The 23,972-nt window shown below is 37.7% G+C and overlaps 6 protein-coding genes across 7 annotated transcripts; 3 read left to right on the plus strand and 3 right to left on the minus strand.

Moving 5' to 3' along the window:
* Nucleotides 1–585: 585 nt before the first annotated feature.
* Nucleotides 586–1,948, minus strand: LOC114719960 (uncharacterized). Its single transcript, XM_028905541.1, has one exon. The coding sequence runs from the start codon at nt 1,384–1,386 to the stop codon at nt 700–702; it is 687 nt and encodes a 228-aa protein (XP_028761374.1). The 5' UTR covers nt 1,387–1,948; the 3' UTR covers nt 586–699.
* Nucleotides 1,949–2,347: 399 nt separating this feature from the next.
* On the minus strand, nt 2,348–4,461 carry LOC114719973 (uncharacterized). The gene has a single exon (XM_028905556.1). It carries the CDS (start codon nt 4,142–4,144, stop codon nt 2,417–2,419), a length of 1,728 nt encoding a protein of 575 aa, XP_028761389.1. The 5' UTR covers nt 4,145–4,461; the 3' UTR covers nt 2,348–2,416.
* A 1,665-nt stretch (nt 4,462–6,126) lies between these two features.
* LOC114719961 (chaperone protein dnaJ 72) lies at nt 6,127–8,280 on the plus strand. Its single transcript, XM_028905542.1, has 3 exons — nt 6,127–6,741; nt 7,495–7,564; nt 7,954–8,280. Exons 1-3 carry the CDS (start codon nt 6,302–6,304, stop codon nt 8,008–8,010), a joined length of 567 nt encoding a protein of 188 aa, XP_028761375.1. The 5' UTR covers nt 6,127–6,301; the 3' UTR covers nt 8,011–8,280.
* Nucleotides 8,281–9,131: 851 nt separating this feature from the next.
* LOC114719963 (heavy metal-associated isoprenylated plant protein 45) lies at nt 9,132–9,839 on the minus strand. Its single transcript, XM_028905544.1, has 3 exons — nt 9,792–9,839; nt 9,556–9,631; nt 9,132–9,454 (listed from the first exon to the last, which is right to left on the minus strand). The coding sequence occupies exons 1-3, from the start codon at nt 9,837–9,839 to the stop codon at nt 9,132–9,134; spliced, it is 447 nt and encodes a 148-aa protein (XP_028761377.1).
* Nucleotides 9,840–13,776: 3,937 nt separating this feature from the next.
* Nucleotides 13,777–19,173, plus strand: LOC114719959 (uncharacterized). Of its 2 annotated transcripts, none has more exons than XM_028905539.1 (13): nt 13,777–14,034; nt 14,220–14,262; nt 15,064–15,090; nt 15,206–15,295; nt 15,755–15,918; nt 16,574–16,745; nt 16,830–16,952; nt 17,259–17,387; nt 17,696–17,716; nt 17,886–17,944; nt 18,050–18,140; nt 18,485–18,590; nt 18,715–19,173. In XM_028905539.1, the coding sequence occupies exons 1-12, from the start codon at nt 13,811–13,813 to the stop codon at nt 18,563–18,565; spliced, it is 1,224 nt and encodes a 407-aa protein (XP_028761372.1). In that variant the 5' UTR covers nt 13,777–13,810; the 3' UTR covers nt 18,566–18,590; nt 18,715–19,173. The 2 variants fall into 2 exon arrangements, with proteins under 2 accessions (XP_028761372.1, XP_028761373.1); XM_028905540.1 differs by having other exon boundaries at nt 17,268–17,387.
* A 1,503-nt stretch (nt 19,174–20,676) lies between these two features.
* LOC114719975 (protein PHYTOCHROME KINASE SUBSTRATE 4-like) lies at nt 20,677–22,035 on the plus strand. The gene has a single exon (XM_028905557.1). The coding sequence runs from the start codon at nt 20,677–20,679 to the stop codon at nt 22,033–22,035; it is 1,359 nt and encodes a 452-aa protein (XP_028761390.1).
* The last annotated feature ends 1,937 nt before the right edge of the window (nt 22,036–23,972 follow it).

Here is a 23,972-nt window from a genome sequence, read left to right on the forward strand (position 1 = left end):
ATATTCCTTCTCAATTATGTGAGAGTGGCTAATCATTGTAATCAATGGTTTGGGCACTTCGCCATCATTCAGTCGTGGGCTGAATCTTTTTTACGTGTTTAAAAAAATGTCTCGATAATTGATTCTACATGGTATGTTAAAAATCTCAATGCTGAACACATCGTAGATGTTAACTCTGGAAGGGTGAAGCCTCATTTTCATGACCAAATCAGGTTGACGATAGATGCTAGTTTATAATAACAAATACAATAAACAAATATCAAAGCAAGCACAAAGCGAGATCACAGGACAAATTAATATCAAAAGAATTTCACGCTGTGGCATTCATAGAACCTCACCAGAACGGATTAGTAACTTGAAGAACAATGACAGCTCCGGACATCAGCACTACAAGCAAAATTATGGTCTACAATGTCTTTTCGGGTTGGAATAAACAACGTATTGTAGTCGGAATAAACAAGATGTACCCCGCGGCCAAGAATAAACAAATAAGATGGCGCCCTATATGCGATGTCCCCTTGGTCCTGCCCGCTCGCATTAGAATAAATATCTTTCTCCATGGGGTTGTGGGGGGACCAAAGCGCTTTCTTGAAGAAAACGATCTATCAAAAATGAGAAACAGAGGGGGAAACCTGACCACCTCTGCATATTCAAAATTGTTTCAGTTGCAGAAAAACGCTGCTCATGCTGAATCTTGTGTCAATCAGAGTCACCCGAGCTAGAGCAGGAACTAGAACTTGATCGTTTACTTTGAGTTGTTGCCTCGTTATTAGAGGTGCTCCTGGGTACCTTTTCTGATATTTCCGTAGAGATTTTGCTTATTTCATGGTTGCTTGATTCTCCACCTATAAATTCTCCCGCTTCATTTGCTTCCCCTTTCCCTATTCCATCCTTCAAATCTGAGGATTTGGACAGCTTCTCTTTATTAACTTCTGAGGTTAGCTCAAAAGCAACATTAATATCGTCCAATGATCCAGCTTCAATAACTTTCAAGTGTGAATTAGCTTCTGAGTTACCTCCAGACTTTTCTCTACCAAGCTGATCTTTAATCATGGATGGAAGGATGACCTCCTCAACATCCGCTCCTTCTTGAAGTTGTTTAAAAGCCAAGTCTATCTCTTCGGCTGATCTTACTTCAAGAACTGGAATACCCTGCTCAACCTCTGCCCTCTTTATATCTTTTGGTGATCCATTAGCGGGCGATTTAAATTCAGGAGTCACGGATGAATCATCGCTCAAGGATGAGATGCTTCGATCAAACTTATTTATGGCATCGTAAAATTCTCCATCTCCATTGTTGGAAGTGCCTACATCCTGAATGGATTTTACATAGATGACATGATTTTCCACAATGTCAAAAGAATATATGATTAGATTCCCAGTCATGGATTAGTAACTGAACTTATAGTTCGCCAAATCAATGCCGGCACAGCTGTTGATGTTCACTAGATAAAATACATGAAGGATTGAATAGAGGTCGTGAACATCTCGCATGCGCATGCAAGTACAGACAATGAATTTATTATATGAATACTTACTGATGAGAAACAATAAAAATCCTCACTTTGAGCATAGCAATGAAACTGAAATTTCACATTAACACCAAGCATTATATTAGACATCCATCTGAATGTACTTTTGTAAAATTTCCCACTATGTGATCTCTTCTTCCGTTTCTTGAAAGGGGGGCTTCAGTGAAAGTTAGACGAGAGGAAAACTTATGTGATATTCTAATCCACAGCAAGTAGCAAATTTTGTCAATTTCATTAGCAATGACTGTGAATAGTTACGTAACTGACAAAAGCAAGGGGTAAAAAAGGAACATGGGACAACAATGTAGATTTAAATCAAAACGAAGTTCCAAGTGGTAACAATTGTTTATCTTACCTGGTTTTCATTGTGATCACTAATAGATGCTGCGGCAACAGGTGTATCTGAGCTTGACAGGTTATTCTCCATGTGAGACGGAGGTTTTTCTTCCGATTGCACATGTTGACAATTGGAAGTTACAGAATCAGCCTTCTTGTCCAAATCTCGATGAAGTTCTGCATTATCCTGATCCATATGTGGCTGGAAAGAGGCTGAGTGGTCTTCTGCATGATCACAAGTATTATGATCTTCTCTCTGATCATGCAGTTCAGATTTCTCATCGGTCACATCTGCAGCCGTTTCTACTGAAGCTGGAGAGGAAGTTCTTTCTAAAAAGTCTGTAGCTGAATCAAAATATATAGAATAAAAAGACTGAAGCTTTCTAGCAGCTGGTGGGCTAGAGTCATAAACAGGCTCCTTGTGCTGATGTTCTTCCACTTCACTACTTTCAAACTGCAAATCCGAGTCCTCCACAGAAGCTTGTGTCATAATTCTAGACTCCTGAAGGTGGTTTTTTTCTTCTTGCTGCACACTAGCTGATTTTTCGTCAATCGCTTTCTGATAGAGAAGACCGACTTGATTTACTGCTGCTCTGCTCATCAACTTCTCTTCTCAGATGTGTTTCGCCTATATTGAATTCCTCGTGAATTACAGCATCTCCTGTTTCAGAAGAAAGTTCTGTCTCAGAATTATTTTCCACCCCACCCAACACTATTTCAACTTCTTCACGGTGAACATTTCTCTGCTTTTCTGGTGTCATCTCCGTAGAGTCAACCTCGCCCGAGGATTCTGCTTCTTGAGGCAAATCTTGTTCATTGGACATCCTTTCTTCTTGATCAGTTGAACTGGCTGATTCAGTTTCAGGAATAGAACTCAATTTTGAATCACTTACTTCACTTTGTTGCATCAGGAACGAGGAATAGCTTGTTCCCTGTGAAGCCATTTGCTCCGACACAAAGATGGGTTTCCAATAAATATCCTGTCTCTCATGTTTAGTCATCCTTAAGACTGATGGTCCCAAACTGAAACTGTCGTGCCTACGGAAAAATGTATCTTTCTGATTAAACACAGGGAACTCTTCTTTAGGACTGTCTCCTTTGGGGACAGGTTTTTCTTCATTGGGATCAAAAGGAATATCGAAAGGATTCTTTCTAGGATGCAAAATGGATGGAGCTGACCCAGGAATTGGGGGTAGCCCTGAATCATCATAGGAATCATCAGGGAGATCAAATGGATTGCGTCTTGTGACAATGGGTGGAACATTTGAGGGAACTTCAGTACTTTCCAAGTCTATTAGATTCTTCTCAGTAATCTGCCTCCAAGCTCTTCTTCTTGCAATGATATTCTCCAAACGTTGGTTCCTTTCTAGCTCTAAAGAACCCAAATCCATGAGATTCTTTTGGTCATCCTCTGTCCATCTTATTGCAGATTTACTCTCATCCTCTATGCCGCTTTCTTCTGCTTCATCTTCCTCGTAATCTGGCATTTCAGTGCCTTCATCTGATTCAACACTGCCATCATCGCTTTTCAGAGACTTCTCATATTCAATGCCAGAACCACCACGGGACGAATGAGCAGTTTGTGGGCCTTCCATGTCTAATAGTGGGTGGAGCTCATCAAGCACAGGGATTATGTCAGCCATGGAAGCATCTGGTGAGGAGCTCTCAATATCATCAGACCCTTGCTCTGATGCCTCCTCCTCCTCCTCCTCCTCCCCGTGAATAGCTTCAGCATTTCTTGTAACACCTTTGGCCTTCAATTTCTCCTCAAGAACTTCCCTCTTCATTTCGTCCTTCACTTGTTTCTCAGGTTGAATATTGAGAGAATTTTTATCAACCACCGGCACATTTAACGAAAGTAAACCATCATTTTGATCAGCCTTGTTTACTTTGTCTTTCACCAAACTTGCTTCTCCAATGCTCCTCTCCTCTGTGATACTTTTGTATTCATTTCTCCTGGAAATAACAGTGGCACTCTCTGAAAATCCCATATGAAAGGATGAAACGTTATCAGTAAACTTCTTTTCTTTTTGAACTTCGGCTAAGTTGAATTGACCGAAAAACAGAAGGGTGCCAAGCAGAACACCAGTGCAGACCAGAACAGGGGACATATATACCAAAATGGAAACCACAAAAGGAAACCGTCTGCACAGAATAACCAAGAATCCTAGAAAAGACACAAGACATGGATGGCACCGGACAAATCTGTAACACGCCTTGGTTAGAGAAGTCAGCATGTTCCTCATTCGGATTCCAATTTCCAGTGCAGATCCCATCTTCCTCTCTTTCCCTGATTCCGTCTATCTTTATATTATATCCTCTAATTTAAATCTGTTTCAACCATTCATGCAGAAGCGAACCAGCATAGACCCTTACGCTCCACGAAAAACAGTTATGAGAAAAAACCACGCCATGCGATATAAGATGAAACTAACCTAAACAACGAACCAAGAGATATTAAGCGGAATCATAACGAACAATGCAACTCCTGAAAACCGATGCACAGATATGCGAATGAATGAGTTACAGTAGACGAGATGGATAGAGGAAGGAAACTTTGAAGGAGATTGAGGAAACCGAAAATATAGTGCAATGGGAATCCTCCGCTTTTCTGTGTTTCCTCTAGTTACACCTTAAGGCTATAAGGAGCTGCATTTATTTGATTCTGATGCATTATATGGCATTGCCATGGAATTTGATCGTTGGACAGCGAGAGAGTGGGACGGCACGAAAGGGGGAGAGACAGGGATGAAGGAGAAAAGATAACACCATCGCTACTATTTTAATCTCCTTTTTTTCTTTCTCTAAAAGCTTATTGGGTTTGATATTGAACTAGCTCCAACTCTCTCTCAACGAGCTAGCATGGCAAAATGCTGTGAAACCCAAGGCAGGAAATCTATGGTGCGTGCTATATGGTTTCGTTTAATATTCATATGGCCTGGTTTGGTTATTTTTAATTACTATTGAATAATTTGCACTTTAAAATCAATATTTTATATATTTAAGCGGACCCATGACGGATAAAGAAGGAAGAAATTGCCGTGTTGGTGAATGAGATCGTTGCCCGCTTCTCTTTTGGTTTTTCTTCTTTGTGCCTCACGACGTGCCCTCGTGTCATCATCGCTGCTTACGGGGTCTTGCGCTTGACTTTGAAGGACAGAGACGACAAACTCTTTCTTTTTTAGGTACGACAGAGATGACATGCTCATTGGATAATATGAAGCAGAAGAGTAGTTGCTCTTGACTTTGGGGCTGTTTTTTTTTTTTTTTTAACCAGAGACTTTGGGGCCGTTTGAGAACCCCTACAACATTACAAGTGTTTTTGAAACAAAACTACCCACGCAGTCCTCTAGTTCTATTTATAAAGTGGAGGAAAAATTTTTAATCTTATTTATAAGTCACTTTATTAAATTTTTACTATAAATATACTATATTGACTTTTATTTATTATAGTGTAGCTAATGATTTTTTTAAAATATGTATATATTAAATAGAGGTAAAATTAGAAAGTTATATATTTTAATGAAGAGTTAATGCAGTTTAAGATTTTTTGATCTGTGTCATATTGAAAATGCCTTATAAATAGGATCAGAGGAGTATTTATTCCTGACACCTTAAAATTAATTTTAAAAAATTAATTCAAATACCCCCTTCATATTCACGTGACATCATTATTAAGTTTTTTTTTTTTATATATGACCAGATCAGACTCTTCTTAACAGTCAACTTATACACCATCCTAAATTTCTATTATAAGATGTAAATACTTCATTTATAATGCACATATACCTCTTCTTATTCAAATTATAGAATGGAATTTTATCTATATAAATTTCGCCCTATGTTTAGGGAGGGTATGTATATATATAATAAATGAGGAAATAATGTCACTCATGTTTCATATCCTTCTGGGAAAATGTATTTAGGTTAACATATAAATGCAATAATTGCTTAAAAGTCGTTGGTGACTCCAAATATAATTCATCCTCCGTTTAGTCTACGCTCTTTTTTCAAAAGGAAAAAACCAATATCAAATTTTAATAGGAAAACCGCCTAGATCGGCTTAATTACCCACCAAGTAATGAACTAATTCTTTTTATACGCGCGCGCAAAGCAATGAACAAATTCCATGAGGCCGTTGAATTTCAACTTTGAAGTGACCAGACCATAGGGCATGGGCCCCTAGCGCTGGCTTGGCCCAAGCCCAACCCCATGGCGAGAACAAAGAAGCGGCTGCGGCTCCGCCACGACTTGCGTTGCTGCGCGCTCGAGTCTGGCGCCATGAACCAAACTCGTTCATCCAACTTGCCGAAGCAGAAAACATGTGATCTTCGGTCTATGCCTCCCTCAACGACTCGTCCACTTCCTGTTTCCCGGTGGGAAAGTTCAAGAAATATAGCGAATTTCATCAATACTGAGTTTAATTGAGCACCATGGATCATTACAAGGTTCTAGGTTTGCAGAAGAGCGCCAGTAAAGAAGAAATCAAAGCGGCATTCAAGAAATTGGCCTTCCAGTTCCACCCAGACAAGCATTCGCAATCGTCCAAGGCCGTTAGGGACAATGCCACTCTCAGATTCAAGCAAGTCTCTGAGGCTTATGAGGTCCTCATGGATGATCGGAAGCGTGCGGACTACAATATACGATCGCGGGCTGGCACTGGCAGAAGTGGCTTCTCTGCTGGTGGGAGTAGCGGTTACAACTATTATTACTACTATAGTTATAACTATGGTGGGAAAGGAAACACGAACAATTACAAATATAGCTATAAATCTGGTTCTGGCTTTAGTGTTGGCGGCATGGCGTCCAAGTTTGAGTCAGCTCTTCGGTTTCTGACTACGCGAGCTTTTCTCCTCAATCTTGGCTTTGCTGGGTAAAGCAATCCCTTTTCTCTGTGTTTTCTTCAATGATTTCGTTTTTTTTTTTTTTTTTGGGGTCATACCTACATTTTAAACTGATTTGTTTTAATTGTCTCTTCTCTATTATAGAATCTGTCTCCTAATATTATAAGATCTAACAAAATAGCTTGTTACGATTCTTATGTTCATGTCCTTGCGTGTGACATACAATGCATTTCACTTTCAGTCTTCTACTCATTTGTTGGGTGTTCAAGATGGGGATGTTGTATTAAGCTGCTTATACCTTCAAGTTTGATATCAATATTGATCTCCTGCAGATGGGTGGATGTTGCTTTATGCTTAGATATGGAATCTTAATGAGTCAGAATTATTTTTTCCTTTACTTTAAACTGTAAACTTAGAACTCTATTGTTCAAAGTATGAGCCCAGCATGCGTTAGATGTATGCATAATATATCTTAATAAATAGGGTACACAATGCATTAATACATGTCCTGCCCATTGTTTTCTTGACTGGATTATATTCTAATAATAAAACTTTTCTCGATTAAGAAATAAACTGAAAGAAGTGTCCAAATATTTTGGGAACTGAAGATTTATTACTTTGGTTTCTTGTTGCCTATCATTTGTGCATTTCCAAATAAGAAAGGGATAGAACTTGTTTTACGCTCATTTGGTATCCTTAGTATACTGTCTGGAATATGCTATCTAAATGTTAGCTGCTTTTAGCTTTACGATCTCATGTCCTGATATGGGATGTTAATGCAGAGCTTTCTTAGGAGGGATTGTCATTATTGATTCAAGCCGAGAAGCCATATGGAAGATGCAAAATTCGGGGGTAAACTATCGATATTGTCATTTTCTTTTTTTCGACTTTTACTTGATGATCCATATTCGTTTAAGTACCCCATTACAACTAAGTTCTTGTCCTTTGATTTTTCTGTCTTGTGCAATTACTTCAAAAATACATATTTGTAGTCACAAGATCAGTTTAAAATATAATGCCAGAGAAAAGCCAAACAATATTTACACACACATCTTCGCATTTGGGCATTTGGCTGGAAAATTGCGCTTTACAAATTGAAATTTCTACTTAAAATTATGCAGCAGGTCTTCAGGGAGCGATTTTAAGCTATCTCTGTTATTTTAATCCTGGCAACCTGTGGGATCTGTTGCCACCTTACCAAATGGTACACTTCTAATTTTGTGATTATATTTTGAATTCAGAAATCCTTCGAAGAAGCCATGGAGACAATTCAGAAAGCGAAAGGCGAGCGACAATGAGACAGTACGAAGGAGAAAGTCTGTTCTCGTTGCACTGAATGTACATAATTTCTAAATAGCAAAGGTGACATTTCATGATTATTTGGAGAGCTTTTTTTAAATGTATGGGGAGAGAGATGTTGACCACTGTTTGTTTTTGAGGGTGTTGAGAATCCAACCCCCGAACAAACAAGCTGATTGTTTGAAACAATAGGAATACCTATTCCAATGGCATCAATATCAATGTAAAATATCACATTTATATAGAATCGAGCTGTTTATAAGTTGGCAGTACTGCTTTTTATTTCTGCTGATTTGTCCAACCTGTATATTTTTCAAAGCCTTTGCTCAATTTTTTTAAAAATTATTTTGATAACTTTTAAATGTGTAAAATAACAAAATGAATTATCGTCTTTCACGTGGGAAAAAAATTAAATAAATAAATATCTTGTTAGAACTTGGAGGTTGGAACCAAAAAAATTATCTATTAGTTGAGGTGATGAGCGGTTTATTTCCGTAAGGAAGCGAAAGCTTTTGGCACTCGACGTCTTAAAAAGAAATTTTGATCAAATGGGAAAAAATGTCTATTGTTTGCATCCCCAGGTGTCTTGGCTTCATGGGCTTTTTGCGACCAACCTCCCAAACGTCTATTTTTTCACAAGTTGACGGACGCCGTTTGATGATTTAAGCCATGCCTTTCAAATCCTGCCATACGTGAACTCCTTCGAAATCAGAAACCCCTTCCCATGTACCTTCAACGTGGTCCTCATCACATGCCTCCTTACAAATTTGATTTTCGTGACAATTTTCCCAGCGCTTCTGATACTAATTGTTGTGATTTCTCTATTTATGGAGTCTCTCAGATTCACAGCGGTTAAGTTATGAAGTTCGACGCATTTCAACGATTACATATTATCCATGTCATGGCAATAAACATCTTAAATTATAAGCAAGTTGTAGATATCGGTGAATTCAATCGTTATAAAACTAGCATGACCAAGAAAACCCAGCATGATCAACAATCTCAAGTATCTATGTGATAATCTGTGTCAGAAGGAGATTTCATAGACATACATTGAAGTTGTCTGATGATATCCACTGCTGAGTTTTACATGTTATGATATCAGTTATAGCAGAGCGGCTCACATAATGGAGCAATATGAACGAACGTTGTCGTCACTGAACAGAGCAACAGTTTCATCTGGGACAGTGGGATATGCCTGCTCTGGAAAATAGCCATGAACGCTCTCGTTGTCCCCATGCATGTAATAGTTATAGGAAGAAGTGAAGGTAGACTCGTGCAAGTACTCCGATGCATATGGATAGTATTCAGTGTCATATGGAAATGGCCAATACTCTGCCTTCCTTCCTGTTCTTCTCACCACCTTCAACACCTTCCTCGTCTCCACGTACCCTGTCACGGTCACCTTCTGTTTCTCCATCTCTATCTCCAAGCTATCCACTCCTTCGTAATATTGTAACACCAAAACATAATTATAAGATGATAAAGAGAAGTAAATTCTGTTAACTACTCAGATTTGTCTCAGTACAGAATTGGGATCTTACCATCTAGTTTGGAGATTGCTCTTCTGATCCTTTTTTCACACCCTTCACAGTCCATATGCACCTTCAGTTCCACAATCTATATATGGCCATGGAATTCACAGTCACGGACTTGATGTCAAACCAATCAGAGGAGAATATTGATAGATCATTGTTAAGAGGATCATATATATATATATATATATGTATATGTATATCATCGGTTACATACGATGCAGAGGTGACTGATATGTACTTACAGACAGGGCATTGGGAAGTGTGGTTTTCCCAAATGGCCAACCAAACATGTTGCTATTTGCAGTTCCGGAGATTTTGAAATGCTTCTATGGCCGATGAAGCAGAACAATGCTTCTTTAATTTCGCCCTGTTCTGCATGTCCCGGCAGAAACTGTGGCATGCATGCTTAAATAATCATATCCTCTTCGTCTGCAATATTATCATAAGGGCATATTAGAATGAACGGGAATTTAATTTGATGGGGTTCGAAAATCAGAAGAATATATTTAGATTCCTATATATATCGTTCAAAGTTGAAGAAACTAGGATTATTTTATTCTCTCTGTATGTGTAATAATAGAATATGCCCACATCTGCAACACCAAAATGGAAACAATATTTAGTTACTCAGTTTGGCGCCAATAAACGAGGTCGATATTCTTCACAAGCGAGACCGAATTTATGCCATTGGACTTATTGCTTGCAATCTTGCTACCATGCAGTATATCCGATTCCTGAAAAGCAAGCAAATTAAGGCCTTAAAATAGGTACATTTTTAGACCACTTGGGAGGTAATAAATTTACTCTGACTATATCCTATTCCTCATCACATTGAATCGTCTACTTTTATATATTTATGTTTGAAAGCAGAATTATATGAATACTACCACCAAGAGTTAGTCTAATTAGTAAGAAATTGGCTCATAACCCGACAGCTGCGAGTTCGATTGCTGTGAGGACTTTGTTGGTGAGTGATCTGTAAATACTTTTGTAAGAACTCTATGAACTTGAAGGTATATCCTGGTTTTGGTGAGTCTCTGGACCTAACTCACCTCTTCTTTTTTTTTATATATAACTTAGAGTATTCTCAAGTCATTTTAGACCTAAAACTAATTTTTATCAGGTCAAAAGCGTTAAGGTTAAAACCTCTCTAACAAATATGCTTCTTAGGATTTAAATTTGTATTCTTCTCCTAACAGGGTAAGATAACATATTATCTCAACTAACACCTTGTTAGTTGATGACATTTTTAATATATGCAACTATTGTAAGGACTATATTAGGTAAATATGAGAGACAAAATAAATTAAAATATTATATTTAGAACCAAATTGAATGGTAAATTAGCTTTATATTAAGCATAGTAGGAAGTACATGAAACTGTGTATGACACAACATATGCGGGTGTGTTTTTATTTGTAATGTTTTTATCCTGCTTGTTTTAATGAAGTTGCCTTTATTTCCAAAAAAAAAAAAATGTGGGTGTGTGTGTTTTAATTTTTCTTCAGTCCTTTATGTATAAATCACTCTCTCTGGTATTTGCTATAAAGATCTTCTACGCATTAAATACTTTCGAATAATAATTTTTTAAAAACATTAAAATCAAACCACTTTCAATTTGGTCTAAACAATTCAAAATAAAAACAAAAATAAAAACATAGAGGGAAGGCCATAGTGGTGCTTTTCACGGCCAGTGGCGCAGCAAGTGTGGAGGGAGCCAGGGGCTCCGCCTTCGTCTTTAATGTGCCCTCAACGTCATTATCACCTGACATTATACTTTACACTCTATCCTTTTATGCCTTTTAGTCATTAGAACCAAAAAAAGAGAATGTATTTTATTATGAAGGAAAGCTAGATAGAGTGGAATAGTGGATCATGGATATATCATCAATGCCCTAATAGTCTATAATCGGTCTTAATCTTCAAAATTAACACACAGTTCCATCTTATGCCCATGCTAGCTGTTCCCTTTCTTCATCTTGCTTGTAACATTTGATTTGAGTTAGGATTGCAAATTATTTGGAAGGAATTGTTGTGAATTCTCTTTAAATTTGATTAGCTTAGACTAGATAATTTCTTATTTAAAATCATCCCGTATCTTATGGTACTGAGTCATGGCTAATCTCAACTAAATCAAGTAAACTCCTTTTTTTGGGGGGGGGGTCTTTCATCATTTTCTTTATTTATAATTTTAAATTTGAGAATTTGCTTAAGAATAATTAATAATCGAATCATCACTCAGGCCAACAAATATTAGTATAATTGTTAAAATAAAAAAAATTAATCGAATAAAGAAATATGAAAGAGTTTTTTTTTTTGGGCCAACAGCAACAATTGTTAAGATACTCATATTGTACCTTCTTCAATATAGTATAACCTAAAAAACAAAATTAATCGAATAAAATATCAAGCAATTAATGGAGAGTCGATTCCCTGACTTTAATACGAAATAAAACTTGTGAATTATTTATTAAAGGTAAATGTATTTTTTGCCAATTATTTAAATGTAAATTTAAAACAACAAAAAGAATAACGAAATCTTCGTTCCCCAATCAAGTTTTTAGCTAGTTTTTTGTTGCCAAATCATTTTCGTCACTTGGTTGTCGCTCATCCGATTTCACCTCATCAAATCGTTTTTTCATAGTCTGGTCAAAAATAAAATTGTTTATTCATAGACTACTATTTTTACTTTTTTTTTTGGGATGAAACAAGGGTATTTCCAAGTCATATTAGATTTGAGACTAATCCCTTTCAGGCCTGCAACGGTCAAGGAATAGCCCCCTCAATAAATATACTTTCCCGGACTTAAACTCATGTTCTCTTCTTACGGGAATGAGGCCACTACTACCTCAACCAACAGTTTGTTGGTTATTCATAGACCACTATTTAAAATTTGATTTGAATGATTAAATTTTAAAAAATTTAATTTATACAGTCTCTAATTCTTATTATAAACTTCTCTAAGAAACTTTTTGTCTTATATATAGATTATTAACTTACTCATTAATCACTACTTTTTAATTTTACTCTTATTATTACTAAGGTTTCATATTAAAAAACTCATAACAAATATTTCTCTATAATGGTCATTCCTTAAAACATGAGAATCAGTTAAAAACACCTTATAATAAAAATCAAAGAGATAAATTTTTAATAATAAATTTATTTTTTTAAAAGATACTGTATTAGTTATAATGCTATCTTTATTTTATAGTATTTTGTACTTATTAAGTTTTGAAATTTTTAATATATAATTTATTAGCAATAAATTGGTTTTTCTTATCAGTTATGATATTGTCATTATTCTACATGTATCTTTTAAAATAAATACATGTATATATTAAAATTAAAAAATTATCTAAGGAGCATGAAAAATTTAAATTATATTTGAGTTATCCAAAATCGATTTGGATACATGGAATGTGCTTGCTTGCATGATTCATATGTATAAGGAAGCCTCAGGAGGGCTCAGGTCTCCACGTAACTAGCGTTGGCCGCCACCCACTGCTAATTGAGCAGCGACGAACGCCATTTTTTTCCTCGCCGGAAATCCAAAGCCCTTTCGAATTCGTCAACCTACAACGCAAGCATAAGCAGTCTCTCTCGCATGAATCGCAGCTTTTCCGATCAGTGTAGTCGAAATTTTTTTCCTTTCTTTTGACGGTATTCATCCTCTGTGCATGTGACATATTTTTGCGTTTCACGTGTGAGTTTCGTTCCAATGACCTGTCGTCTCCTGCGTTCCACCGAAGTGAGATTGTAGCAAACATTAATAATTGTTGAAAACAATATTTTATTCACAATGATTTTATTCGGTGCTTCCGATCACACTATTTATAATAATCGTCAATATTCTGCTTGCTCCCTTTCTGGTTCTGGGTTCGTGCCTTTCTGTCTAAGTCCAGACTTGTTGCATCATACCTTAAATTTTTAATGGTTTACTACCTTCCTTGCTCTGCTTTCTAGTGGTTCCAGTCGTTCACATTTAGGACAAAAGGGTGCTTCTTTTTCTTGGCTTAATTTAAGGAACGCCGAATTTCATGCAATCATTAAAGTTGAAAAGATATTTACTTTATGAAAGGCAGTCCTATATTATTGTTACTTTGCTATATCATTCGTGACACTTCCAAGGGGATATACTATTTTATTGGCATCTTTTGGCTTCTTATGACAAAATCTGGTCACTATGTTGTGTCTTCTTGAGGAGGGACTCTGTCATTGACTTGCTGCATTTCTGGAACTGCGCAGACACTTTGATGCGATGGGAGTCTTTGGGAGTTTCACGCCGTCATGTCCTAGCGACCAGCATTGCTCGCAATGGGCTCAAATGCATCTTTTCAGTGTGAAGGAGACAACTTCTTTCACGTTGGGTATGATCAGTGTTGCTACTTGGGTTGTGGCTGAGATTCCTCAAATCATCACGAACTTCAGAAACAAATCCACCGAAGGCCTCTCTACCTTTTTCTTGACGACATGGATTCTCGGGTTAGTCATTTCTCTCTTTGACTTCTCGTAAGCTGCTAACTTTGTTAGGACGATGTTCTTATCTAATTGCCCATTCTCTTGTTCTATTAGTCTCTCTTCGATGGAATCTTCTAAAAAATACCAGCTTAGAGTTCTCAACCTATGTTCAATATTTTGATACAGTTTATTTTTGTTCCCTTGTGCAGAGATCTATTCAACCTCATAGGCTGCTCGTTAGAACCTGCTACTGTGAGTATTTAAGTGCTTTATTTCTTGTAAATCTCAGAGTGATTTTGTTCTTGCCATGATCTGTAAAAGCTTCAGTTCAAGTAACTTGCTACATGCATGAAGCAACACTACATCTCTACGAAAACAGAGCTCGTCTTTTTCTGTTAAGTTGGGATTCTGCAGCGTGGAAATTCCTTAACATACCATTAAAACCATGACAATGCCGGGGCAGCTTGATAAAAAACGTCTTAAATATTCAAACAACATAATACTGAATGATAAGTCCATGTATAGAGAGTGCAGAATGACAAATCTGCCATGACGGGAAGTGTAAAAGTGAACACTCATGTTGTCTTGAGCAGCCACGACAATTTGCCTCATTTCAATTTGAAATGCAACCAATGACCAAATTTGAATAACAGAACGCATTACCAGCAATTGAACCCTGCTTCATGCTATAATTTAATCATTATCAAAATTATTCACTTCTGGCCTTGCATTCCTTAATTTTCGGATAATCTAGATTTCACTTTGATTATGGATGCTTGATTTGCACTGTCAACTGTACCTTCCTTGATCTCCTTTGTAGTAACTAGTCATTGGCTTCATATAGAAGGTTCTCTTCATTTTGTTCCCTTAGATGGCTGTTTCAAGGATCGCCATAAGTGCTCTTTTACCCAATTGTAGTGGAACTTACTTTGAAATTGTGGTTCACCATTAGCACACGCATCCATACATAAAAGCTTGCACGCATACATATCCTATTGTTTAAATTAAACTATTAAGGATATGTTAAGTGATAGCTTTTCCATGTTTATGCAGCTTCCAACTCAATATTATACAGCAGTGGTAAGAATTCTTGCTAAATTCTGGCGACTTTTAATACCCATTAAACCTTTCTTATATCTGACCTCCCGGCCACAACTGGTTGAAGTGATCTTTCTTCTGTTGTACTAATGTGCAGCTGTATACCTTTATAACTCTTGCACTTACTTTGCAAACCATATACTACGGATACATACATCCTCGACTCGAATGCTACAGACAGAACAAGGTGCAAAGCCTATTACTTTTCACTGCATGTGCGCACCTCATAACCTAATTTTTTGTTTGTTTTATAGTGATAATCACAGATATAATACTAACCTCATTGTTCAATGCACTGTAACTATGCATCAGTTTGTCCAGTTTACTTCAGGGGAATTTCTTGGTCACGTAGAACCATTTTTCAGTTATTTCATACTGAAGGACAAATAATTATCAGATCCTTAACAATGAATTCGCATTAGAAGGCATCTTTTTAGTTAACTAGGGATATTAAAGCACAGCATCAGATTCATAATTTGGTAGCATTTTTCCTTTGTCTCTCGAGAGTTGGAACTATGTGATCATATTCTGTGATGGAAAAGAGTCTTGTACCTATAATTGCCTTGTAAAAATATGTTACCATATTTTTTTTATGCTCTAATTGATGGATAATTCCATTTTATTCTGGCATTCATTGGACGGACAGGCTGAGGCATCAAAAGCTGCACGAAGCAGTAATGAAGGGACGAAAAGCACTGATATTGCTTACCAGCGCAATGGGGCCGAAGCTTTCAGCACAGACAGCGGCTACAGTTCTCCTATTCCCCTTCCAGCCCTTCCTCGGATGTTCACTGGAGAATTATACTACCAGTAATTGATCTTTCTCTTTTAGAATTACTCAACGCGCCCCTTTTTGCTCATCCTTTTCTATAGATTTCCATCTCCTGATGTGTATTGGTACAAGGGTTATATTTGATTTCCTTTATCTGAGTAAATATTAAAAATTCAGATGTAGTTTGTCGAATACCTTTCAGTTCATAATGCAAATATCTCTGGCCTTCGAGAAAGGATGCGTCAATCATGTTCTGTGGGTAACTGGCAATGTCCTCTCCTTCGTCTTAAAAGATATGATTGTCTGGGAAACTTATTTCTCTAGTCTCTAACCTATCCTGTTCAAGGTCCTTACCGTTACTTTCTTATTGAAAAAGTGATTATTGAACCTTCATTGATTGAACAACGTAAAACAATTCATGCATAAATGAACAAAATGCTCCATGATTTGCTTTGCATATTCTCCTGTGAACATCAGGCTTCAACTCATATTCAAATGAGGTGTTTGCCATAATGAAATTCTTATTTGTATACACTTTATTTTGCCTTCCTTTTGCATTTATTTCTTCATTAGGATGTTGAAATTCACTGAGATTCAAATGCACGAGCATGCAAGTAACTGGAGTTCCGGTGGCTTCTATTTTGTAATGTGGAAAAGTTATCATGAGTAATCAGTTTATTTTAAACACACTAGGTCCGCAAGATCTCTTTCAACAAGTCATACTCCCACGGCTGGATCTGTCTTAGCCCAGAGGATGTCCCCTACTTCTGCAGACAATTTTGATTCTAAAGCGGAGCCCTTGCTTGCTCCAATTGTTTCACCAGAGTCTGCGCCAGCTCTGAAGATAAAAAACACACTATGTTTGGTAAACTTCCTTCAACTATCTTATGGGTGAATAAACATACAAGAGCTCCGGCATTGACGTGTAATGCATTTGGCCCTGGTTTAGGTGTCTGCATTTACCTTACTTGCCGGTTTAAATCTGATTCAATCACCAGATACAAGACCCAATGCCATGGTCAAATCTCCGAGGCATGAATTTGTGATACTAGTTGGTAGAAAGCTTTTTCAGGTAATACAAATTGCAACTTGTTTAGCTGTGTAAGGTGCAGCTCACAGCTGCCAGGATATTGGCCTGGCAGCTTACAATTCAGTCATCGCATCCTATAAGGATAGGAAGAGACCTGTTCAGCATCATTTTCGTTTGAACTTTAATACATTTTTTGGGGTCAATTGGGATGCGTTACAATTGCACGCAACTCTCTCTCTCTCTCTCTCGTCTTCTATAAACTTTCCCCTTCACAACCAGGAAGATTGTAATGATTTTAAGCATAGGAAAAAGGGAATTTCCAGTTCCCTATTGATCATTAAGTTACAGCAAATACAGGTTAATGGGGTTCAGTTGCCAGAGCATGACTCGGAAGGGAGCAGTGGCATTGGGGTTCTACTTGGTTGGGCAATGGCAGCATTGTATATGAGCGGTAGACTTCCTCAGATTCATTTAAATGTGAGTTACATTTTGGTGCCAGTTAGGTCAGAAAGTTTACTTTCAAGAAATCTTTATTGCATGGTTGTGGATGTGGATTGTAGTAGTCCATCACATCATTGGTATACCTTGCTTTTGGACTTCGAAAAGGATATTAGGAAGACACAAATTATAGCACTCTAAACAAAAGTAGCTATTCTTGTAGATTTTGAAACTGCAAGAATTAATGAATAAAATTCCATTTTTAAGTGAACCATACTGTTTTAGTGGTTTTATTTGTATGCATATCTTGATCATTCATGTTGACAAAATTTTCATCAACTTTGCAGATAAAAAGGGGTAATGTTGAGGTAAGAAACTCTAACTGTCAAAGCCGTTAATATGCATATGTGAGCTGTGAGCATCGCATAGCCATCTTTTTCCCTTGATCCCCTCTCCTGAATATACGAGAGAAGTGACGATTTTTCTATCCGGTTACATGAAGCAACAACGTTCATGGCTGCCTTTTTTCATATGCAGGGTCTCAATCCTTTGATGTTTTTATTTGCTTTGATTGGGAACGGCACTTACGTAGGAAGGTATGCCGCCAGTTATGTTTTCTTCTCTGTTTGGAGTGTTGGTACAAAAGTGACTTTTTACATCTTCAGATATACCCATGAAATTGTGCTTTGCCTTTTCTATAGCATACTAGTGAGCAGTATGGAATGGTCAAAAATTAGACCAAACCTGCCTTGGCTCGTGGATGCTGCAGGATGTGTCCTTCTTGATATTTTCGTATCCTTCTAATCTATCTGTATTATTGCATATTAATCTTGTTAGAGAAAGTGAATTTCTTGTAAAAGTAGCAATTGCTTAGGATCAACAGAACTGTATGATTTAGGGTAGCTTATTAACTTTAATAGTTAATTATGTCGATTATCCAAACTCTTAGACATGCATAGGATTTGAGTTTTTTCTTCTTTTTTTTGGGCCGACGCATAGGATTTGAGTTTAGAGCATGTGATTTCCTGACATTGAAACATGTGAAAAGAAAGAGAGTGGAGACATGAGATTCTTGCTTTGAGCAATTTGCACTAAGTGATGTAGCAAAACTATGTCTTCCTTAAAATCAGTTTTAGATTTTAATCCAATTTATCTACTTCCACCATCGGGCATCCAAAGTCAGGAAAAGCAAAACTGAACATCAGAGCCTTGCTTAATTGGGGAGCAAACAGGGATTTTCAGGTATTTTTGCGTGTTCAATTGTTGGCATGGGATCTCTTAGTGCATGGATAATATTATTCTGAAAAATACAAAGACTAGATATATATAATTTTATTGATCATAATTCCTCGGGGATTTTCTGCAGCTTTTGTTCGAGTTTAAGATTGCTTTAAACGAAGATATCCTAGTAGTCCATGAAACTGACCCAAACACGCATGACTGCGAAGCTGAAATAGATTCTCTGGTGAAGAATGATGGCCACTAATAAACTGTTAGGGATCGTTGTCCTTACCTCCATAAAAGGATAAATATCAGGCATCCCCTTCGGTTGAGGGCCTACGATTGTTTATGACTTCGAAAACTTTTTCATTCCCCTTAAATGTGCTATAGCATTTGCGTCTTTGAAGACATAAGCAGAATCACTTCTTTTATATGCGCATTTTCTGAATTCTGAGCTATTATACTTGAACTCTATATTCACCCAACTTCTTCATTTCTCTATAGTTCTAGTTAAGGGTTTTCTTTTCTTTTCGTCAATTGAGTATTGAGACAAACGAGACAATGTGAACATGAATGAATAGTTATGTTATTCCCTTGTTGGGAATAGATGACTTTCATATTTAGAATATGCCTATAGCATACTGAACAAACTGTCTTTTCTGGTGAAATGCACCAGAATTTCTACCTATTACCCACACACTATATATGACATAAATTAATAATTATCCTAAGATAAGTTTTATAAGAATTCTCATGTGAATGGCTTCATGTTCACCGGCTACTGCTTCGACCAAACATCTGACCTCCGAGAAGGAATCTTTGAACCTCCATTGATGTCAATTATTGTACAACCCACGGGTCCTGAATGAGAAAATCATAAATTTGAATGGCCAAAACTTTACTGAGAATAAAATCGTTCCTCCCAGGCAATGGCCATGCATGAATGGTCTAAAAAGGAAACAATAATAATAAAGCATTGCATGTTACCTGGAAGGTTAATGGTGACCCACCATGCTCTGCTTCCAAAATCAATCCAACTCTGAAAAGATCGATTTGGGTAACCCTTAGAGACAGATCTATATGGGTTGTTCAAAGTTTGGAGACCTTTCATAAATGTCAAATGAAATGGACCCTCACATGACATTCACATTGGCAGCTGGCTAATGCTTAATGTCAGATCAGATGAGCCTCACTTCTTTTCTTGATCTCTTTAAATCAATGCCACTCAACTTATCACGCGGCCACATGAAGATAAAGCTTACTCACAAAGTGAAAGAAAGAAAGGTGAGGAATGGTCACATATCTTGAGTTTGGAAAGAAAAATCCATCAGAAGAAAAAGTGGTTCATTCACTTTTTAGGTCTCTTGATGGTTACACACATTGTTTTGGAGTCCTACAACTACAAGCATCTAGCGTTCTTTTCTGATTTCAACTGTATAAATTGGGCAAGATGCATGACCCTAGGTTCTCAATAAATTTGCAAAAAGAAAAGCCATCACGTGTCAACATCATATTTTTCTATCTTACCCGAGCTAATTTAAAAATAGTTGTTTATTAATCAGTCAATTCAAAACGTGACAAAATAGTTAAAGATGGTTGGTACCGACAAGTATTTGAGGACAGCAAAGGATTATCCTGCAGTAAATTCCGAAAATATGTTATTATAATCACATCTACAAATACAATATCTGATTGCTACATTTAGCTTTCGCTTAGAAATTGTTTCAATGATTAACTCTAGAAAGAAATTGGCACTTGAGAGGTGGCCATGATGCATCCAAATGGCCAAGGAGCAGATGAATCAGTTATATATCATTCTACTGCATAGGCATAATAGAATATAGGGAATGCTCTATTATTAAATAAAGACTTTATCTTGCGCCCACAAAAAAAGGGGGGAAAAAAAAGACTATCTCTACATTCATGAAACACTTGAATATACTGTTCCAGCTTGCCGTATGATTAGTTACAAGACAAGATGGCAATAATCCTGATCTATATAAATCAGCATAAAGCATTTTTCAGAAGGCAACAACTCAGCAGTTCAGTTTCATCCTTAGTTTTTCTAATCACAATTTTTATTCTAATTTCCCTAATAGTAGGCAAAATGGAAAAGCCAACTTCGATGAAGACCTTTCATGGCAGCCTGGCTATGAAATCACGGACCAATAGAGATATAGATGCATATTTCTCTTCTTATCTTACCATAGATGATCCCATCTTTGAGCTCAGTATTTTCGATGCCCACAAGAGCTTCTTCAACCAAGTGAACAACCATCACATTCAAAAATTGACCATTAGCAGCAACACAAGATTTTCTCCTTTGGGTGATGTTGTTGGTACAGACTACGCTGACCCCAGAAACTACACAGATCGTTCATTTGGTGGTGCTGTAACTGCAACAACAGCCTCTTCGGAAGCCAATTGGAATAATAGCCACACTGGTTTGTTTCCTCTTCTTTCAGGAGCGAAACCAGTCTCTATGAGCAATCAATCTCGCTCTACTGAGCTCAAAAAGAAAATAAAAGCTTCATTGTCGAAACCCATACGGCTTTGCCGAAGGAAATGTCCCTGCGCCGATAAGAAATCTGTTCAAGTTAAGGAGATGAAACCAGCGACCAAAACCAAAGTACCAGCACTACCACCACCTCCTCCTCCATTTCCATCAAACAATCCAAATGGTAGAGGTTCTCTGAGTCACAAAAGGAAGGATCTTGAATCCAATCCGAGGACCCCAATAGAAAAGCCTGCCATGTCGGAGACTGTATCTAACATGTCTGAGGCTCGTAGGACTCCAATCTCACCCAACAACATGGTCGACCAGGCACCTTCGAACCAGGATGTACTGACCACCAAATCTCAAATGCTCCACACAGCTGAGAATGATGATGAAGCTTCTACGATTTTGCGGCCCCGGCAAGTCATGGCCTGTGTTAAGCCTGTCACTGATGGTTTCACCTTTCCCCTGCTAAACCCAAAATCAGTAGAAGAAGATCCACCTTGTAACTCTTTGGAAGTTTTTGGTCCCCCATATATTGAACCCCGAAGTGTTTCACAGAGTCCCAAGTCAGGAATCGTCGATGACGACGCCGCAAGCGATGCAAGTTCGGATCTTTTCGAGATTGTGAGCTTCCCCACTCAAGCCACATCGACACATTCAGGAACCAACTCCGATGCGAAACCGTTAGATACCATTATTAACAGTGGGTTTTTGTTTAAGAGTAAGGAATCAACGACAAGAACCATAACAGAGAAGCACGAGTCCAGGGAGGCTAGCATCGATTGGAGTATGAGCTCTGGAGAAGGTTTTGAATTTGACACAACTGGTGCTGTTAACTTGCCTGTTAAGGCATCAGAATTCGGCGACGCCGGCGAAGCTCATGGGGAAACAGCGAAAACCCATTACGTTGGCTCTCCGCTCGCAATGTGTCAAACTGCTCCCATTTCCCTTGCTTTTGCGACGTAGCCATTACGCGTTTCTGAACATGGCTTATAATTCTGTATATTTGTTCAGCAATTTCCACTGTCATGTGCGTGCATGCATGCTTCCTTCTTATAGTTGCAGGGCAAAATTATGTTCTTTAGAGGCACGAATCCCCTTTTTTAACTCTCGTTTTGGGATTATGTATCAGATTTCATTTATCGTGGAATCGGTGTTCCATTGTGTCTCAGAGATTGTAGCGCGTGTTAAGCTAATTCTTTATGTAGGGAGAATTGATATTTTGGTTTGATCAGGAGTATACTGATATTGGAAATCTAGGAGGTTGTGTTTTAGTTGTTTTCATGAATATGAAGAAGGATTTTTGTTGGCCCACAGAACCGAACAAGATAATTAGACAAAAGTGCTTAATCTTTGCATGATGCTGAGATTATTGAGCGGAAATGTGATAAATTCCATGCTTATAGTACTGGTGCACAAAAAGCTATCTTGTCGTTAGGGTCCTGGAGATAAGGGCAACGAACGGAAAGTAGAAGGTCCTTCTGTGTAACTTGGGTCCATTGCATGTGCCTCAAACTTTTTTTGAAGTTCAATGTGGGGGAAATGGGCTGCTGGGACTGGTCCCCTTTTCGTTTTACATAAAAGCGGCTTTTATAGCTCACCAGTCATCGTCATCATTGATTTGAGGACAATCCAAACAATCCCCACTGTGCGCATCACAATTATTTGGATTTAGGTTCTTCATCCTGTCGTCCTAAAATAATAGTGAGATCCAAAATTTGCTGTCAAAAAAATCTTTTGAATAAATTTTATGTATTTAAACGAAGCTTTACTATTTACACACATATACATACAAACATAGTGTGTGAGAGAGAAGCTCAGCACTAATGAGGTCACCATTTTCCAACAAAAACTAGTTTTTTTTACTAAACACAACTTCACTAGCAGGTAAAACAAAACAAAAAATCACATATTTGGTGTACTCTTTTCGATTCACAAGGCAAGAGCTTAAAATTTAAATTCCATTTAGGACATATCAAATCTCTGGTGCTGGATGCAAACATCATTGACTAACTCTGATAGGACGATACACATGTTCGAGAAATAAAAATGTAAGGAAGAATATGCTTCATAGGTTCCTGAAGGTGGCAATTAAATTAAAGGAACCAATAGTAATAACTAATAAGCGAAACTGTGGGCTAACCATTCCAGGCCTTGGACAATGGATTAGCACAGCCAGGCGCCTAAGCCCATCTTTTTCTTGTTTCGGCATGCAATACATTGCGGCTTGCCAAGTACGATTCGCTCTTATCAAAATAATGCCAAAAGTCCAATTCTAATCTTCACGCTGCCGTCGGAATTTGTGAACTGCTCAAAACTTGACCTTTATCTCTTTATAGGTCCATAAAAGCAATCAGAAAAGCAGCAGAAGAGACACAGGCCTATGAAAAGTCCATAGTTTTCCAATGGCCCTATGGTATCCTCATTCGTCAAACTCCATATAAATCAGATAACTTTTCTTACCGGGGCAAGTACTAAGCAAGAAAACAGAGGACACTATCCCCTGAAGAGAATGAGCTTGAAGTACTGCACTATAAGGTCAGCTCCACGCAAGTTTGGAATCTCATTTGCTGTGCCAGATCGGGTCACCGCTGAGATCACTGATAAGAAAAGAGTAATGGGAAGGCATCCTATGAGGATTTCAAGGATCCCTTCAGGAGGGCCACTTGAGTTTCATAACCTTGTGGAAGAAGCTGAGAAAGAGTCGTCACTTTTGACCTTGAAGAAGAAGAATGGTGGTGTCTGGAGGAAGAAGAAGAAGCTGGATCACAAGAAGGCTTATCATAGAAGCCGCTTCAATGAATGGTACGTCGAAGTTTTCTATTTTGATGATTGGAGTGAAAGCCAAACCTCAGACCCTGATAACTGATCAGGGTAATCTCGCATGATGTCAAAATTTGCAG

The sequence above is a fragment of the Neltuma alba genome, unplaced genomic scaffold (assembly GCF_004799145.2).
Source record: "Neltuma alba isolate B1F8T4 unplaced genomic scaffold, ASM479914v2 tig00011960_pilon, whole genome shotgun sequence".
NCBI lineage: Eukaryota > Viridiplantae > Streptophyta > Magnoliopsida > Fabales > Fabaceae > Neltuma > Neltuma alba.

What these genes read in the sequence shown, in the direction of transcription:
- LOC114719960 (XM_028905541.1), bottom strand. Translation starts at nt 1,386, where the DNA reads ATGACTGGGAATCTAATCATATATTCTTTTGACATTGTGGAAAATCAT.
- LOC114719973 (XM_028905556.1), bottom strand. Translation starts at nt 4,144, where the DNA reads ATGGGATCTGCACTGGAAATTGGAATCCGAATGAGGAACATGCTGACT.
- LOC114719961 (XM_028905542.1), top strand. Translation starts at nt 6,302, where the DNA reads ATGGATCATTACAAGGTTCTAGGTTTGCAGAAGAGCGCCAGTAAAGAA. An exon ending in CTCAATCTTGGCTTTGCTGG is followed by an intron (nt 6,742 to 7,494) that starts GTAAAGCAATCC and finishes ATGTTAATGCAG; the next exon opens with AGCTTTCTTAGGAGGGATTG. An exon ending in GGAAGATGCAAAATTCGGGG is followed by an intron (nt 7,565 to 7,953) that starts GTAAACTATCGA and finishes TTTTGAATTCAG; the next exon opens with AAATCCTTCGAAGAAGCCAT.
- LOC114719963 (XM_028905544.1), bottom strand. Translation starts at nt 9,839, where the DNA reads ATGTTTGGTTGGCCATTTGGGAAAACCACACTTCCCAATGCCCTGTCT. An exon ending in CACTTCCCAATGCCCTGTCT is followed by an intron (nt 9,632 to 9,791) that starts GTAAGTACATAT and finishes GGCCATATATAG; the next exon opens with ATTGTGGAACTGAAGGTGCA. An exon ending in AGCAATCTCCAAACTAGATG is followed by an intron (nt 9,455 to 9,555) that starts GTAAGATCCCAA and finishes AATATTACGAAG; the next exon opens with GAGTGGATAGCTTGGAGATA.
- LOC114719959 (XM_028905539.1), top strand. Translation starts at nt 13,811, where the DNA reads ATGGGAGTCTTTGGGAGTTTCACGCCGTCATGTCCTAGCGACCAGCAT. An exon ending in TTGACGACATGGATTCTCGG is followed by an intron (nt 14,035 to 14,219) that starts GTTAGTCATTTC and finishes TCCCTTGTGCAG; the next exon opens with AGATCTATTCAACCTCATAG. An exon ending in ACTGGAGAATTATACTACCA is followed by an intron (nt 15,919 to 16,573) that starts GTAATTGATCTT and finishes TAAACACACTAG; the next exon opens with GTCCGCAAGATCTCTTTCAA.
- LOC114719975 (XM_028905557.1), top strand. Translation starts at nt 20,677, where the DNA reads ATGGAAAAGCCAACTTCGATGAAGACCTTTCATGGCAGCCTGGCTATG.